The sequence below is a fragment of the Rhinolophus ferrumequinum genome, chromosome 3 (genome assembly GCF_004115265.2).
Source record: "Rhinolophus ferrumequinum isolate MPI-CBG mRhiFer1 chromosome 3, mRhiFer1_v1.p, whole genome shotgun sequence".
In the NCBI taxonomy this organism is placed as follows: Eukaryota; Metazoa; Chordata; class Mammalia; order Chiroptera; family Rhinolophidae; genus Rhinolophus; species Rhinolophus ferrumequinum.
The window spans coordinates 12,841,621-12,857,432 of record NC_046286.1 but is presented as its reverse complement, the minus strand read 5'-3'; the positions used below and the strand labels follow the sequence as shown (position 1 = coordinate 12,857,432).

Genomic DNA, 15,812 nt, shown 5'->3' with positions numbered 1-15,812 from the left:
TATCGTCACTGGCCATTATGGTGAGATGGTCTTAAAAACAACCCACTACTTAGGGTCCAGCATTAGTTCTCTCTCATTTGTTTTCCACAGAAACCCTTGGGAGAGCAGTTCCGAAAAGAAGTTCACATTAAGAATCTTCCCTCACTTTTCAAGAAAACAAAGCCTATGTTGGAGACAGAGGTGCTGGGCAACGAGGAAGGTGGCCTGGCCACCATCTTTGAACCCTGAAGCAAGCTTTGGGCATCCTTCCTCGGCCTTTGTTGCCATCTCTTCTTCCCCTTCGTAGCTAATCTCTAGGCCTCTGTCAACTGCCACCTCACTTACCACCATCGTCAGCCTGGAGATACTCAGCTCTGGAGCTGGAAGAGTGGGCCCTGTGCAGGGCCAGAAGTAACTGTACTGAAGTATCAAGCAAGGGAGTGAGGGCTAATACCATGCTGTCTAGATCTCCCAAGTATCCCACATTCTACTTGGAGGTTGGGCTTTTCCCAGAGAAAAGCTAGAGCAGAGCAGCCCTTCTCGCCAAGCCCTCCAGCCCCCATGCAGCCATATACCTGTGCAGAGTGGTAACGAGGGGTGCTCTACCCAGCACTGCAACTAGCCGGGCTTGTGGCAAGGGCTCAGCCGTGAACTACTTGTGCCAGAGTTCCCCCAGGACCATCACAAGTCCCCCTGAGTCTGCACTGGGCTGGCAGGGAGCCCTTGCCATCCCTCGGCATGTTCGGGTCAGGTGCTGACTGCTGAACTGAATGTGGCCGGTTCCTTGTTTTGAGCAAGAATCTGGTCAGCTGATGGGACCCATGGTACAGGCTACTGCTAAGCTCTGGACGTGGTATCAAGCGTATTACCTTCAGGGACCAGGGCTGGGCCAGCGTGTAGTACTCACATCCTTCTTAGAGCTCACACATCGTGCCCTTCCATGAATGACCCCTCAGTGTGGTGTCCCCAGCCCCAGGGCCCACCCACGCACCAGAGCCACACTACCCTATCTAGTGTCACGTGATGCCATTGGAATCTAAGGGTAATGCAGACCAACTAGGCTACATCTGTGACAAGCAGCTAGCAAAGCCACTGGTCTCAGGACTAGGCGTCCAGGTGCCTTCAAAAATCTCCCGGTCTTTCAGGTCCTGGTCACTTCTCTCATGGGCCATTTCCAAAAGAAAGAAAATATGCCTTCTCATCACAACCTGTATTATGAGTCTCCGGTCCTCTCTGGAGGTCACGAGATGGCCCTTGTAAGCATAGGGGACATGGATGCAGGACCCTAGCTTTGAGGTCGTCGCCGGCCAGACACAATCCATACAGAAACCGTATCGCGTGTTCACGCCCTACGCGCAGAGGCCTGTCATCGAGCCAGTCCACTGACGGGTCTCGGTGAGGACTGAGGAGCGCGTGGACCGGAGCTCCAGCTTGTAGCTGTGCTGGCCCCAGGCAGGGGAGGCGAAGCCGCGGGAAGAACCTGGAGTCCGGCGAAGCCGCTTCTGCAGCACAGATCTGCCCTACGCCCTTATCCTGGGTGGTGCTTGGGGCTTCTTGTCAACTGTGAAGGCCATCTCAAAGCATGTTTCCCTCCAGATGTGTTAGCTGCCTGTTCCTCTGTGGTTGGGGCTTGGAGGGCACAGTTGTATTTATTGTGTTGTACTATTTTTAACATCTTGTGACTTCATGCTAGAAGTTTTCTATTGTTTATAGAACCTTTTTGTAGACACATTAACTCTAAAGCACATCTGCATGTCAGTAAAAATCTCAATTTCATATAGAAAGAGCCCCGTCTATCGTTTTCAAATTAGTGACGTACTCCAGGGTCACTTCCTCATGAGCATCTTGCTAAGGGAACTGGACAGGAAGAATGGTGACTGATGGATGTGCTGTCCAGCTTTCTGACAGAACATCAGCTAGAAAGATTTTTGTTGCTGACGTACCTACACCAGGCGGCCCATACCATTCTGTCATTCATTACTGGAGGCCACTGAACCTGACCCTGAGGGACTGTCCCAAGGGAAATGCTATTCTCCCTCATGGCTCTTGGTGGCAGTGTGACATGACTGCTAGGGACCACTTGTTTTCTATCGGCAACTTTCTCCATTATCCAAGGGCTATGTTAAGTGGCGCACAATATTTTTGTCCAGTCTGTGCCCCCAGAAAACACCTCAATTTGGCGTTGCTCCTGAGGTGTCGGAGGGACTTGGCCCTGACCGGCAGTGACATCTGAGCCATGGGTTCCTAACTGCTAAGTCATGCCACACCTTTTCTGAGGTGGGCCCCATACTTGCAGACCAAAACTGAGTAAGGGGTCTCCGACAAAACACTTTTTGTTTGGATGTGAATTTATTTACATGAAAGCCTTACAAAGGCATAAGTCACATTTTGTAACACATTTAACAAAATGTATTGACTGAAATAAAGCTGGAATTGTCCCACACACTCAGGACACCTAGTCCCGCAGGGCTCTCTTGAGCAGTCCTGTGGTGGCAGGTGGGAGCCCAAAGGCGTCAGCTTGCCTTGGACGCATCCAAGCCCCGCCATGCCCCTGAATCCGGGGCCAGCCTCAGTCCATCTGAACGGCATCTAGTTCATCCAAGAACCGCCGGCACTTCCCCATCAGGACCTTGACGGCTTCGCTCACCAGCACGTCTGGTGGCAACACCCCCGTGGACTCCACAGAGACTGGAACCAGAGAGACATTAATCCAGGTCAGGCTTGCAAAAGCTCCTGCCTGCATTGTCATTGCTAGATTCCACATCTGGACTCTCTGAGGAAGCTGTGGCACCAAAGAGCCGCCCGTCCCTCTCTCCTCGCCACCCCCAGTACTCACAGATGTAATGGTCTCGAACCCGAGCAAGCCGTACAATCTTCTTTAGCTTCTCATTCCGGAAGACTTCCCTGCTGAAGGTATCTAGCCGGGGATTGGCAACTCTGGCCACCTTTTTACCTAATGAAAACCAACCATGTTAGAAACACGAGCCCCAAGCTTGTATGTCTGCTACCTTCAAGAAAACATACTTTAGGTCCTGACCTGACCAAATACCGTACCGTGGACTTCATGCACTTCAATAACACCCGGTGAGAAGCACCGGCGCAGCTCCTCAGCGGCCTCCCCTTCCACGGGCTCGAGCAAGGTGATGTCCGGCAGGAGCCTGTAACTGGCTGTTGCCACAGGTGAAAATTTGGCATGATCTTTGCCTAGAGGGAAAACAGCGCCTGTGGGAAAACCCTTCTTCACGTTCCCAAAGGCCCACTGGCTTTCTGCCCATCACATCTTAGCTGAGTCCCTCAGTCACACCTCACGCCACTGGATGGGAACTACCTTCCTCGCCAGGGCAGCCCCCAGGGTTCTCACCAATGCCCTTGACACAGTGCATGAGTAGGTCGATCTCCTGGCCAGGCCGCAGCTGCGCAATGAGGATGTCGTCATGCACTGGTCGGATAGTGCCCTCCGGGAAGAGGTCAGCCTGGTTCCCCAGGGGGACCCACGTCATGTGTCTGGTGTACACTGGAGGGAGAAGCACATCAAGAAGACCCCAGTCCCTAAAACCGGCACCCACCACCAGATGGGCCCTCTTCCTTACCCTACCAATCAACACGCACCTTTGTGGTTCACATAGAGTTCATTGGGGTCAGAGGAATCTTTAGCAGCATGGGGGTTCCGAGTGCACCTGACTTGCAGCCGAAACTGCAGCGTGTCTATCTCGGTGCCTTCTTCATCTCCTGCACAAAGGGAGGAGGTGGCAGCTCTTAAAGGACTAGTGAATATTTGCGCGCCATGCTGAATGCATTCAATTTCTCCTGTAATCCTGGACAAATTTAGTAAGGCAAGGGCAGGGGTTCTCATGGATAAAAAGAATGATGTACCAAAAGATTGGTCACTTGCCTAAGGTCTTGTAGTAGTCAATCCAGGATTTGAATACAGGCAGTCTGATTCTAGAATCTACTCTGCGGAGGAGAGCTGCTCCCTTTTCCCCCAAATTTCATTTTCTCAAACCCTCACCTTGGTTCCGATATTCAAAAAGACGGGGATCGGCATGGATGGGAATGAGCCCCAAGCGATGGGCGAGGATCTCATCCTGCACAATGGATGTGTTGTTGTACACCAGGACTTTTTCCACAGCCATGGTTGGCACCTGCCCAACAAAACAGAACCACTCATCTACAAAGACCTTAAAGACTCCGCATCTATTCCCCGCCGGCTGACAGAGATAGGGAGAGACCTCTTCCTAGAAGAAGCCTTGATTAGAAGTTTACAAATGAGCAAGAGGAATGCTCAGCAAAACGGCAGGAAAAATAAACCTTGACACAATTCTACAAGCGAGGTCAATGGCATGGATTCCCCGTGCAACTCTACCCCGTCGCCAGACCCACCAATACCTCAGCCAACAGGATGCGTCGGAAAGCATTGGCAATGGCTGCATCGATCCCCACCATGTCAAACTCCAATGAGTTTTCATCCAGGTGTACCACATCCACGCGGAAATTCTAAAGGGACAAGAAAAACACTAAATGATGCTTGCTCTCTGTATAGTCAATACCTGCGGGCCCCCCCCCCACCCTCCGATATTCCCCTCAAGGTATTAACATTCTGTCTCATCCAAAAACCTCCCTTTGCCCAGATGGCCCTCATTAGATGTTCCAAGTCCTCCTTTATGAGTTTCTTTTTAAAAGTCTCCCTGTTTTCATCTTCCATTCATTTACAATCCTCTGCAGTACGGCTTCCAGCCAGACCATCCGCAAAGGCTACTGTGCTAAAGAACACGCTTCCACACTGCTTAGTCCAATAGACACTACTCGATCCTTATTACATTCCTCTGTTGTATCTGGCATTGTTGATAGGATCCCTCCTTTTTCAAACTCTGTTGCCTTGATTTCTGAGCACCAATCTTCTGGTTCTCTCCCTTCTCTGATCAATCCTTCCAAATTCATTGTCTTCCACCTACTCCATAAATATTACGATTTCCCAAGTTTTTGCTTTCCCAAACCTATTTCCCAAGTTTTCTCTCCAGAGTGACCTCAACCACACTCATGGTTTTAGCAACTATCTCTATTGACAGCTCCCCAAATTATATCTCACTTCTGACCTCAATTCAAACATATATTCTACTAGCCTGCTAGACTTCTCCACCTGAAGGAAACTGAAAGCATGTATCATCATCATTCCCCAGCCCCAGTTCTCATCAATAAATGACACCACCATCCATCAAAGCAGTTCCCCAAGCTGCGTCATTTGACAGTCTCCCCTCACGGCTGATACAAAGCAATCACTAAACCTACCTTTTATCTCCCCTTTGCTCTGTCACCTAGTGTCTAAGACACACTTTACTCAATCTTGCCTACCACTCATGCTGACCCACTTTACTTCTGCCCTCCTCCCCATTCTAGATTAAGTGCCTCTGCGGAATGGGACAGCCCCCGACCCACCTCCGGTCATCCTTAGTGCTATCAACCGCCTTTACCACATTATACTGGAATCATTTGCTTACGCGCGCTCTTCCCCAACAAGACTGAGTTTGTTCGCAGACCAGAGCAGAAACCGTGTACACGGAGCGCCTAACACAGTGCTCAATAAACGTTTTAGGAACGGAGCGAAACCCAAGGACAGCTTCTGAGGCACAGGCTGCTCAGATCACACGGTCCGATCCTCATACCCTCTCCGGACACCTCCGGCTCCACCCACCTTCTCGAAGCGGTCCTGGTCCCAAGCATCATCATAGCCGGAATAGTTACCGGGAAAGTCGGTGGTATGAACCTAGAGCAGAGAAGAGTCTGTCCGCGAAGGGGCAGCGAGGCCAAGCCCGTCCCCACTCCGATCCCAACTCATCCCTGTTCCACTCTCATTTCTCCTCCCGAGCTCAAGACCGCAAGGCTTACATTGCGAACCCCGAACTCCCCGAGAACCACGCGGCCCCGCATTTCCTCCACTGCCTGGGGCGCCGCCATCTTCAACCCCTCCACGTGACTAGGGTAGCAACTGGCGCTTGCGTTCTAATCGCCCTCCTCCGTCTCCGTGGCAACGCCCCGCCGCCTTCAAGGTTAAATATCGCGAGATTCTGCCCTGTCTCCGTCCACGTCCCCAGCTTCCGGAAGTTAGTTTTGGCCAAACATCCGGGTTTCTCCTTTTTGCATTCCGGCTGATCCCGCCTCCCTTTTGCCCCTGGACCTCTCCTTTCTTCAGGCCTACGTCTCTCCCACTCCTCCACGAGCGGGGCTAGGGCAGGCTTCCGCGACGGGAGCCCTCGAGGGACATGGCAACTACGGCGGCGCCGGCCGGCGGCTCCCGAAACGGGGCTGGCCCAGAATGGGGAGGGTTCGAAGAAAACATCCAGGTAATGGCCCCAAGGCTTCAGCTGCCAGCTGCCCCAGGGTCGGCAGTCGTCCAGAAGTGTCGTGGGGACTCTCCCTCGGGGCCTGGAAGTCTGCTCCATTTGCAGCACTGGTTCTCTCCTTTGGCTCTTCGAGCACACACGAAAGTCAGTGGGACCAGTGATGACCAGAAAAGGCCAGACTTGTACTCCAGTCAGAGGGCCTCGCTCTCTGGGCCGACCCGCTCTTGCTTTCGGGACAAATTAGGAGGTCGGTCGGGGTCAGGCATGGCAGCGGGTGGGGGAGTAATGCACTGGCTAAAACCATACTGTGTGCACAACCTTGCATGGGGGTTGGGAGAGACAAAGGAACTGGGCACATTTGTAGCCCTTTGAGACTTTGGTAGGGAAGGTAGGAGGAAGACATGTATGAAAGGTAGGGAGTACTTTCCCAGGCTAGAAAAGAGAGCCAAACAAGAAAGATTTTGAGAGCAAATGAGGAGAAGAGTGGCACCATCTATGGTGATTCCGGGCCATATCCCCCTCAGTGGAAGGACAAAGCCCCAAGTCCTGGGAGGAACAGAGAAACACTTAATGGATGGAGCAGAAAGGTCCTGCACACGAGGAGCTATTGTCTTCACAGGGTGGGGGTTCAGCTGTGATTGACATGGAGAACATGGATGATACGTCAGGCTCCAGCTTCGAGGATATGGGTGAGCTGCATCAGCGTCTGCGCGAGGAAGAAGTCGATGCTGATGCAGCCGCTGCTGAAGAAGAGGATGGGGAGTTCCTGGGCATGAAGGGCTTTAAGGGACAGCTGAGCCGGCAGGTGGCTGATCAGGTAAGCAAGACTGGATGCCTGGCAGGTGGAAAAAAACACCTAGGAGGCCCCAGGTTCTGGAGTTGGTGTTGATGACGGTCAGTCACCCCAGGTTGTCCAGTTAGAACCATGTAGAAATCCAACAGAAAATCAGCAACAGGGCTGAGAGCCAAGAGTCTCACACTAGCCACCCACCCCGCCCGTCCTCTTTCTTCAGATGTGGCAGGCAGGAAAGAGACAAGCCTCCAGGGCCTTCAGCTTGTATGCCAACATCGACATCCTGAGACCCTACTTTGATGTGGAGCCTGCCCAGGTGCGAAGCAGGTGAGGACCCTTCTCCTGACGGAAGCTGCCCTCCTCACACCTAGTCCTTCAGAGGACAGAGACCAAGTCCTTAGACACCCGTCTTCATGACACCAGCAGCCTTCATCGTTGTACCCGTACCCCAGCCACGCCATTCCTCCTCTCAATCCCAGAACGGGACATGCTGATAACACACTGCCTTCTTCCTCTTGTCCATCTAGTAAGCTACTCATCTTTCGTCAAAACCTAGCTCAAATGTCGCTTCCTTTGTTCCCCATTCCTCAGCCTCATCCCTGGTTTGTCCTTTCCTGGTGCTCCCGTATTGCTCTGCGCTTTCCCCTAATAAATAACACTTCAGCACGGCTGTACTTTCTTATTCTTGAGTCTGTCTCCCCAGAGACCACTTCAAAAGCAGGCTCTGTTTTGTTTATCTTTTCATTCCAAGCACCAGAAGAACCTCTGAATCAGAATATTGGTACATAGTTGTTGAATGATTTCAAAAACTGGAATTAATTTTGGCTTGCTTCTTTGTTCATACTTGCATAAGTCTTGCTTACCAAATACCCAGTGTACTCAGCAAGTACTTACTAAGCTTTTGCTCTGTGCCAGGTACTCTACTAGCTGTGTCTGATTTAGTGGTGAAGCCAGATGAGAGCTTTGCTCTCAAGTGTAATTACAGTGTAGCACTCATTTGCTATGAAGGGACACATAGAAGGGACTCTTGACCCTAGAGTAGGCTTGAGGTGGAACAGGGCAGGTTTCACAGAGGAGGGTAAAATCCAGCCAAATTCAAAGGTATTTTTAGGAACTAGCCACTTAAGAGAACGGGGAAGTGGCTTGTACTCGTACTTGTATTCCTTCTGCCTGGAATTTTCACACCACTTCAAATGTATTTTAAGAAAATGCTCGACAGTGCCTGGGGCAATTGTAAGCAGACAGAGGCAGGAGGCACACTGGTTCCCTCAAGTAACCTGCACTATTACAGTGTGGAATTCTGGGCATTCTCTGCTGAAGTTTGCCTTTTAGAGGGGAGCACGTCACATATGTAAATTGTCAAGCCCTTTCCCAAGGCCCAGCGGGGCTCCCTGAGTTCATATTGCTGCTGCAGCTGTCAGTACAGCATCAAAGGGTTGCCCTTCCTGGAAGTATTTTTAGGGGCAAGGAAGTGATCTCCTCATTCTCCCTGTACCATCCAGCATGTTCTCTGGAGTTAGAGAAGTGAGTGAGATTCAGGCCCTTGAGAACCTCATAGCCTCGTGCTGCCTCTGCGCTCATCTCTCCTCTCCTCTCCTCTCCCAGGCTCCTGGAGTCCATGATCCCCATCAAGATGGTCAACTTCCCCCAGGTGAATAGGGGGTGGCATGACTAGAAGAGCCGGGGGGAGGCACCGGTCAGAGGGTGGGGCCACCAGACAAAGCCTGGGGAGAAATCAACAGAAGAGCCATTGTACCGTCCAGCCTGAATGAGTTGGTATATTGACAGAAAATCGCAGGTGAGCTCTACGGACCTCTCATGCTGGTCTTCACACTGGTTGCCATCCTCCTCCACGGGATGAAGACATCTGACACCATTATCGTAAGCAGGACAGAGGACTTTGAAGGGCTGGGGGGTGGCTGAACTGAGTTGAAAGCGGCCCAAAGAGACGGTGGTGGAGCGAGTTAGAAGCAGCCCTGAGGACGGCCCTGGGTGAGGTTGAGGCCATTGGCCTCCCAGGACTAAGCACAGCCTTCCCCCCACAGCGGGAGGGCACCCTGATGGGCACAGCCATTGGCACCTGTTTCGGCTACTGGCTGGGTGTCTCGTCCTTCATTTACTTCCTCGCCTACCTGTGCAACGCCCAGATCACCATGCTGCAGACGCTGGCGCTGCTGGTAAGGAGTCCAGCACGGTGGTGGGCAAGGGTGGTCTTACAAGAGGAGCCAGGCCTTGGTTTGCATCTGTGCTGCGGCCCCAGGGCTGGGAATGGAGTAAGCGGGCCGCTCGACCGTTTGTTTCTCAGGGTCTCCGTGAGGGTCCAGAGGCCAGCCCGGCCTGAATGGTTTTCCTCTCCACCATCCTCCTCCCTAGGGCTATGGCCTTTTCGGGCACTGCATCGTCCTGTTCGTCACCTATAACATCCACCTCCACGCCCTCTTCTACCTCTTCTGGCTGCTGGTGGGGGGGCTATCCACCCTGCGCATGGTAAGATGGGCAGGGGCTGTCCTCCTGGGGAGGTGGGGGCAGCAGCCCCTAGTGCAGGCAAAACCCCACAAAGGGCTCTGAGTGGGACGCCAGAGCCCAAAGATGGTTCTGCTCTAGGGAGGAGTGGCTTCCCCACACTGGAGCCAGGCCCCCTGAGCTGTATTCCTGTGGTCCTAGGTGGCAGTGTTGGTGTCACGGACTGTGGGCCCCACGCAGCGGCTGCTCCTCTGTGGCACCCTGGCTGCCCTGCACATGCTCTTCCTGCTCTATCTGCATTTTGCCTACCACAAGGTGGTGGAGGGTAAGTGCCAGGAGGCTGGGGTGCGGGGAGGGGGCCACCGCTGCCGAGGGCGGTGCCCCGCCAGCTCACGCTCACCTTCCATCTCCCTCGCAGGGATCCTGGACACCCTGGAGGGTCCCAACATCCCACCCATGCAGAGGGTTCCCAGAGAGATCCCTGCCGTGCTCCCTGCTGCGAGGCTATCAGCTGTCGTGCTCAATGCCACAACCAAGGCCGTCGCGGTGACCCTGCACTCACACTGACCCCACCTGAAATCCTGGGCCAGCCCCGTCTTCCCCAGCTGCGGAGTGGAGGACAATTAAAGAACAGTGCTGATGACATGTGTCTTTTTGATGGGGTCGGCAGCTGCCACAGAGCCGGAGCTGCTTAAGTACCTCCTTTGATGCTGGTCGGGGCTTCCGAAGGGCACAAGGCCAGGAACTCGTGGCCAGGACTGCAGCGCTCTGCAGTCAGTGCAGAAAGTGGGTCAGCGCCCGGGAGGCCCTCTCACCACCCATCCCTTCCTTCCTTTTTATTTTTCCCACATTGTCTTGCTAAATATAGACTTGGTAATTAAAATATGGATTGAAGTCTGGAACTGCAGCTACCACTCCACTGGTCCTCCCTGCCCTCCTACTTCCTGTCCACTTTCCGGTTCTTCTGTCAGTGGTGGTATAACGTCTTGTTCCCTTATTTATACCCTCAGAACATAAGGTGAGAAAGGCAGGATGAACATGAGACAGCCCAGGCTCCACTGAAGGCAGTGACTGAATATGGAACCTGCCCCCAAGGACAGGGGACACCTGACCCATGGAGCAGCAGGGTGGCCTCAAACACAAGAACCATAATTCTGATGGAGCAAAGCGCCCAGCTTGAGTCTGAGCTCAGCTGCACTCTTGGGACACTAATGGAGCAATGACAATTGGACAAAAACTTCCAGATTCAACCCCATAGCATTATAAGACCCTTATGGACCTGGGCCATTATGTAGGGATAATTTTCCTGTGGGGAGCTCACACTCGAAGCCAAACTCGGCCTTGCCCTGGTTATACTGGGGCCAGAGGAACAAAACTGTTCAGGATTTCTGTCCTTCCTCTAAGAGTGCTGGTTACTCTTAAAAACCAGCACCACCCATGCATCGCACCATCCACCCACCACCCATTTAATCTGCTCCACTTAACAGAGGAACAGAGGGAATAGAATTTTTTGAGCTCTCTTCACTACACTTATGTTACTCATTTAAAAAAAATCATTACCCTAGTAAACCGAGGTCAGCATCTTTCCTTCCTGATAAAGGGACTGAAAGACGTGCCCTTCATTTGCCCCAGGTGACCTATGTTCTGTGTAGCCCCACACCGTCCGTCACCAGTGGACGGAGTCCCAACACCGCCCACATTGCAGTGTGTCCTTCCTGAGGGCTCCAGCCCACTCTCCGTGGCCCCGTCTCCACTCCAGGCCGCTGATCCTGGCACTCCATTTATTTGGGCTACCCCAGTTTCAGGGCATCAGCAGTGCCCTATGCACCTGGGGGAGGGGCGGCACGAGTACCCTGCATGTACCTGCGGCTCACCTGCCCCAGCGACCCTTTGGGAAGATTCCCCTGTGCCTGGTAATCCAGATTGCTTCTGCCCGGCCTGAACTCGGACCGCTGCTGCGAGGCCTCCATCGTGGCGAGGGGCACGCGGGGAAGTCCTCGTGGGCTGGAATCCCTTCGCAAGCGTGCCTCCTGTCGCGGGGACGCGGGGGCGGGGCGAGGCCTGGATTAAAGGACCCTGAAGACTTCCAAACGGGACCGGAGGGCGTGCCTGGGATCCAAGCGATGGCACCGAGGGTCTGGCCCTTAGGAATGAGGAACGAGGGAGAACGGGCAAAAGAACGCGGTCAACGTCTCAAACGCCACCTCCAAGTGACGTGCCTCCATTTTCCCCTCCGCACCCTTGCCAGTCGCCGGCCTCAACCCTGCTACCTACTTTCTACCTGTTTGGCCCCGCACCCAGGGGAAGAGCGTCCCCACGGCTCCTGAACCACCGGTGTGCGCAAACCTCGTGGGCCCGCATGGCCTAGGCAGGGGGCGGGGCGAGCGGTGGTGACGCGGCTGTTGCCATGGGAACTCACCGCCCGCTCCCGCGCAGGAGCCGAAGCCCAAGCTGCCGCCCGCCGCCGGCTGCCGGTCTGCCCGCTTTGGGCTCCTCTCTTTGCGGGCGCGGTAGGGAAAGCCAAGCTGGAGGAAGGGAGGGAGCAGATGCGGCCCCCGAGCGGGAACCAGTCCCGCGCGTCCTAAGCCGCGGCCCCTGCTGCAACGGCGACGGAGAAGGACAAGCGCGGAGCAGCCCCCGGCCCGCCCCAGATCGCGCACCCCGGCCCGCGGCCCAGACACCGGCAGCACGGTCCGTCCCGGCGCCAGCGCCCCGCGGTCTCAGCCCGACCGGCGACCTCGGCGCCTCCGCCACCCGGGCCAGCTCCGGCCCAGGCCCCGGCGCTCTTCGCCACCGCAGCCGCCGCCGTTCCCGCCGCCACCTCCGCGGCCGCCTGAGCCTCTGCCGCCGCCTCTGCCCCCGCTCCGGCCGCGACCCCTGCCCGGGCCCCGACCTCAGCCCCGACCCCTCCCGCGGCCCCGCCGACCTCGCCCACGTCCCGGGCCCCGGCCCCGGAGGCCCAGCCGTGGGCAGGATGCTGCCCAGCTCCATCCAGATTTCGGGGGAGCCGCTGTCAGGCGCCGAGGTGCGGGACATCTGCCGCGGCCTGCGCGACAACGCCGTGCGCCTGCTCTCCCTGCGCGGCTGCCGCCTCTGCGACCGCGACTTCGGCCGCATCTGCCGGGCTCTGGCCGGGGCCACGTCCCTGGCGCAGCTCAACCTTAACCTGGGCGTCGTGTCCAGCCCCAGCCGCATCAAGCAGCTGGCGGAGGCGCTGCGGACCAACCGCTCCATCCAGTCCCTCTTGTGAGTGCGCCCCCTCGCAAGGGGGTCCCGGGCACTGCACCCCTTCTCGCACTCACCTGCCACCTCCTTCCTCCACACCTTCATGTACCTCTTTCCACCAGCCTCCCTTCTCCGCCGTTACACACACCCCTCATTCCTCTGCCCACGCTTGCACAATACCCTCCAAGAGCATCCCTTCGCTCCAGACTTTGCACACGCAGCCCCACCCCAAAGGAGATGGGAGTCCCCCCTTTCCTGGCAGGGCACGTGTACCCTCCTAATCACCCGCATTGACTTCTGGGGGCAGCTCCTCAATTCCCAGAACGGACGGAACACCCATCTGGGGACTAGACTCCTGCCCCTACATTCCGCCTACTCAGGGATCCTAATCCACCCCGCCCCCCATCCTCTCTGCTCTGTCCTGGGTCCCAGTCCCTGCCCGAGAAAAGAAACCGAATTCCATTTCTACCTGCATTCCTTTCGAATCTAGAATTTGCTTTCTCTCTTCCCAAGGCCTTTCTCCCCCCAGTGCTGTGACTGAGTGCCCTCCTTACCTCTGGGGCTCACCTAATGGAAAGCACCCCCTCCCGCTCCAGATAGGGCTGATGACCGCAGTAACCTCTGCTCTTTGGTCCCCACCCTTAGCCTGCATGGGAGCCCCCTGACAGATGCGGGGCTGGCCTTGCTGAACCCCGCCCTGGCGCTCCACCCTGCCCTTGTGGCCCTGGACCTGGGGGACTGCATGCTGGGCGATGAAGCCATCAACCTCATCTGTGGCCTCCTCCCCCCAGACGGGGCCAAGTCTGGTGAGCAGGGCCCTGCTGAGGGGCATGGGCTGGCGCAGCTTTGATGAAAAGCTAAGTGCAGAGGGCAGGGGGCGTGGCCCAGAGCTGAGGGCTCCGACAGTGTGGGTGAGAAGGTTTTTAAATCCGCTCAGGAAGGAGAAGGATTAAGGGCTGAGCAGGATGGGGAATCTGAAGCCAGGTTCCGGTGGGCAGGGAAAGCATGGGTCTCCAATGGCCCTGAAGTTCTGTGGTGGGGGTGGGCTGGCTCCAAGCCACTAGGGACACCCCAGAAACCCAGGGCATGGTAGAGGCTTGAGGAGTGTCTGACCTCCATCCTGGCTTCTCCTTCTGATGTTGCCCAGGCTTGAAGGAGCTAACGCTGAGTGCCAATCCTGGCATCACCCCTAAGGGCTGGAGCCGCCTTGCCATTGCTGTGGCCCACAGCTCCCAGGTCCGCGTCCTCAACCTGGATTACAACCCCCTGGGTGAGGTTCAAGAAAACCCCCTTAGAGTCTCACCACCCACCCCCATCCCAGAACCTAGGACCATCGGTTGCCATGCTGACCCCCACCCTGGGGGAGGGAAGATGGAGGGAGGTCTGGGAGGCAGTAGAGGAGCCACCTGTGTGGGGATCAGATGACCAACAGGGAGATCAAAGCACTCACCACCGCTGGGCCTGGCTTGCTCCATGTGTTCACTCACCAACCACAGTGCGCCCTTCCTGGCCACCTATCAGTTGTCTCCTGGCCTGGGGGGGGCAGCTAAGGCTGCTAAGTGGGCAATGGGGCGGCTTTCAGGAACAAGGGTTAGCCGGCCCGTGCATGTAAGCAGGTTTGTGCGTGTGTGTTGGCTCCCCAGGTGACCATGTGGCAGGGATGCTGGCTGTCGCTGTGGCCTCCAGCCGCACCTTAGAGGTCCTGGACTTGGAGGGCACGGGGCTCACCAACCAGTCAGCTCAGGTGAGACATCTTCATGTTTGGGGAAGGCCGGAGGTAGGGGTGGAAGTTAGCCAGGGTGTCTGGACACACTGAAGGGGTGGCAGGATGGAGTCAGGGGGGCCACCTTAACTGTGTTTATCCTTTTCCGTACTCTTCTCCACGCCAGACCCTGCTGGACATGGTAGAAAATTACCCCACGGCTTTGCGGAGCCTGGTGTTGGCTGAGAACAGCATTAGCCCTGAGCTGCAGCAGCAGATCTGTGACCTCCTTTCTGAGGGAGAGGAGGAAGAAGAGGTGGCAGGAGGGTCTGGGGACACGCAGGAAGGAGTGAGGGGGCGGGAGTCTGCTGCCCACCAGAGAGGCAGCAGCTCCTGGATGTGCCCCAGTGGTAAGAGCCCTGTGGGTTGATCGGAGCCAGGTCTGAAGAGGCCTGGGAGCTGGGAGGGTGGGAATGGGAAACCGAGGCCATTTCTCTCCTATTTGTAGTGCCCAGTGGAGGGACGAGTGGCGCTCTGAAAACCCCTCTGCCCTTCCACAGATCCCAGCTCTCAGATGGTGCTAATGACGTCAGGACTCGGGGACAGTCTGTTGGCTGAGACGGAGATGTGACTCTGCACTTGGGTTTCTGTGCATCATTACATTTGTCTATGTCCGCAGCACCTTGCCCCAGATATCAGGGTCAGGCCCGGGGCTTGGGAGGGAGGGGGTGGCCCGGGGCTCTGGCAGCTCCAGGCAGTGTGCTGGGAGGCTCTGGAAGCTGTGACTGAGCAGCAGCCTTGGGGATACTTGAACTCAAAGCAGTGGTTCTGGACTTGTTGGCAGGTCTGGCTGCAGCCCGCTGGCTCGGAAGAGATTTTATGAACTCTACAACCTGGCGTGTGGCTGTGGTCACTACTGGGGGCCGGCAGTAGGGGAGGAAAATACCATTAGGCACCTGTAGGGGGCAGTGCCGTCCCACAGCCAAAATGTCCTCTGGCCCCCGAAAGTCCCAAACAGGTCTGGCTCAGGCTTCGGACTTCTAGGATCTGGGGTTCTGAGATGACACCTTACACAGGCCCCATAAGGATATAACTAAGGTAAAGAAGCCACCTCCAGAGCTGGGCTGGTCTGGACTCTACCTCAAGGGGAGACTCGGGGGCCCTGTCAAGGCTCCTTGAGGTACACCTTCTTCCACTGCCTGATGCTCTGAGCCCAGGAAGCCCCAGGCAGAGTGGGACACGGGAGTCACTAGCAAAGCGTAGGGTATCACAGGCACCGGGAATACTCAAGAAAGGGGAGAATAGCAGAAGG

The 15,812-nt window shown here is 55.8% G+C and overlaps 4 protein-coding genes across 5 annotated transcripts in view; 3 read left to right on the top strand and 1 right to left on the bottom strand.

Moving 5' to 3' along the window:
• Nucleotides 1-2,212, top strand: part of XPO5 (exportin 5) — a 43,501-nt gene extending 41,289 nt beyond the window's left edge. The window contains exon 32 of the mRNA XM_033103152.1: nt 91-2,212. Within this exon, the coding sequence (XP_032959043.1) occupies nt 91-228 (138 nt within the window). The 3' untranslated portion in view covers nt 229-2,212. The remainder of the gene's footprint in view (nt 1-90) is intronic.
• Nucleotides 2,213-2,266: 54 nt separating this feature from the next.
• Nucleotides 2,267-6,009, bottom strand: POLR1C (RNA polymerase I and III subunit C). Its single transcript, XM_033103156.1, has 9 exons — nt 5,863-6,009; nt 5,669-5,740; nt 4,366-4,473; nt 3,989-4,121; nt 3,589-3,708; nt 3,341-3,493; nt 3,034-3,183; nt 2,816-2,932; nt 2,267-2,667 (listed from the first exon to the last, which is right to left on the bottom strand). The coding sequence occupies exons 1-9, from the start codon at nt 5,929-5,931 to the stop codon at nt 2,549-2,551; spliced, it is 1,041 nt and encodes a 346-aa protein (XP_032959047.1). The 5' UTR covers nt 5,932-6,009; the 3' UTR covers nt 2,267-2,548.
• Nucleotides 6,010-6,102: 93 nt separating this feature from the next.
• On the top strand, nt 6,103-10,480 carry YIPF3 (Yip1 domain family member 3). Its single transcript, XM_033103155.1, has 9 exons — nt 6,103-6,317; nt 6,937-7,134; nt 7,331-7,437; nt 8,716-8,761; nt 8,899-8,991; nt 9,156-9,287; nt 9,484-9,597; nt 9,775-9,898; nt 9,992-10,480. Exons 1-9 carry the CDS (start codon nt 6,237-6,239, stop codon nt 10,138-10,140), a joined length of 1,044 nt encoding a protein of 347 aa, XP_032959046.1. The 5' UTR covers nt 6,103-6,236; the 3' UTR covers nt 10,141-10,480.
• A 1,917-nt stretch (nt 10,481-12,397) lies between these two features.
• Nucleotides 12,398-15,382, top strand: LRRC73 (leucine rich repeat containing 73). Of its 2 annotated transcripts, XM_033102088.1 has the most exons (6): nt 12,400-12,819; nt 13,444-13,604; nt 13,946-14,068; nt 14,442-14,542; nt 14,688-14,910; nt 15,061-15,382. In XM_033102088.1, the coding sequence occupies exons 1-6, from the start codon at nt 12,548-12,550 to the stop codon at nt 15,129-15,131; spliced, it is 951 nt and encodes a 316-aa protein (XP_032957979.1). In that variant the 5' UTR covers nt 12,400-12,547; the 3' UTR covers nt 15,132-15,382. The 2 variants fall into 2 exon arrangements, with proteins under 2 accessions (XP_032957988.1, XP_032957979.1); XM_033102097.1 differs by lacking the exon at nt 13,946-14,068 and having other exon boundaries at nt 12,398-12,819; nt 15,061-15,340.
• Nucleotides 15,383-15,812: the final 430 nt, after the last annotated feature.

Excerpts from the sequence above, each read along its gene's own strand:
- LRRC73 (XM_033102088.1), top strand. The coding sequence starts at position 12,548 with ATGCTGCCCAGCTCCATCCAGATTTCGGGGGAGCCGCTGTCAGGCGCC. Across the intron at positions 14,069-14,441 it reads CCTGGATTACAACCCCCTGG|GTGACCATGTGGCAGGGATG; the intron begins GTGAGGTTCAAG and ends TTGGCTCCCCAG. Across the intron at positions 14,911-15,060 it reads CTCCTGGATGTGCCCCAGTG|ATCCCAGCTCTCAGATGGTG; the intron begins GTAAGAGCCCTG and ends GCCCTTCCACAG.
- YIPF3 (XM_033103155.1), top strand. The coding sequence starts at position 6,237 with ATGGCAACTACGGCGGCGCCGGCCGGCGGCTCCCGAAACGGGGCTGGC. Across the intron at positions 6,318-6,936 it reads GGTTCGAAGAAAACATCCAG|GGTGGGGGTTCAGCTGTGAT; the intron begins GTAATGGCCCCA and ends TTGTCTTCACAG. Across the intron at positions 9,899-9,991 it reads CTACCACAAGGTGGTGGAGG|GGATCCTGGACACCCTGGAG; the intron begins GTAAGTGCCAGG and ends TCTCCCTCGCAG.
- POLR1C (XM_033103156.1), bottom strand. The coding sequence starts at position 5,931 with ATGGCGGCGCCCCAGGCAGTGGAGGAAATGCGGGGCCGCGTGGTTCTC. Across the intron at positions 3,494-3,588 it reads ACTCTATGTGAACCACAAAG|TGTACACCAGACACATGACG; the intron begins GTGCGTGTTGAT and ends TTCTCCCTCCAG. Across the intron at positions 2,933-3,033 it reads TGAAGTGCATGAAGTCCACG|GTAAAAAGGTGGCCAGAGTT; the intron begins GTACGGTATTTG and ends GGTTTTCATTAG.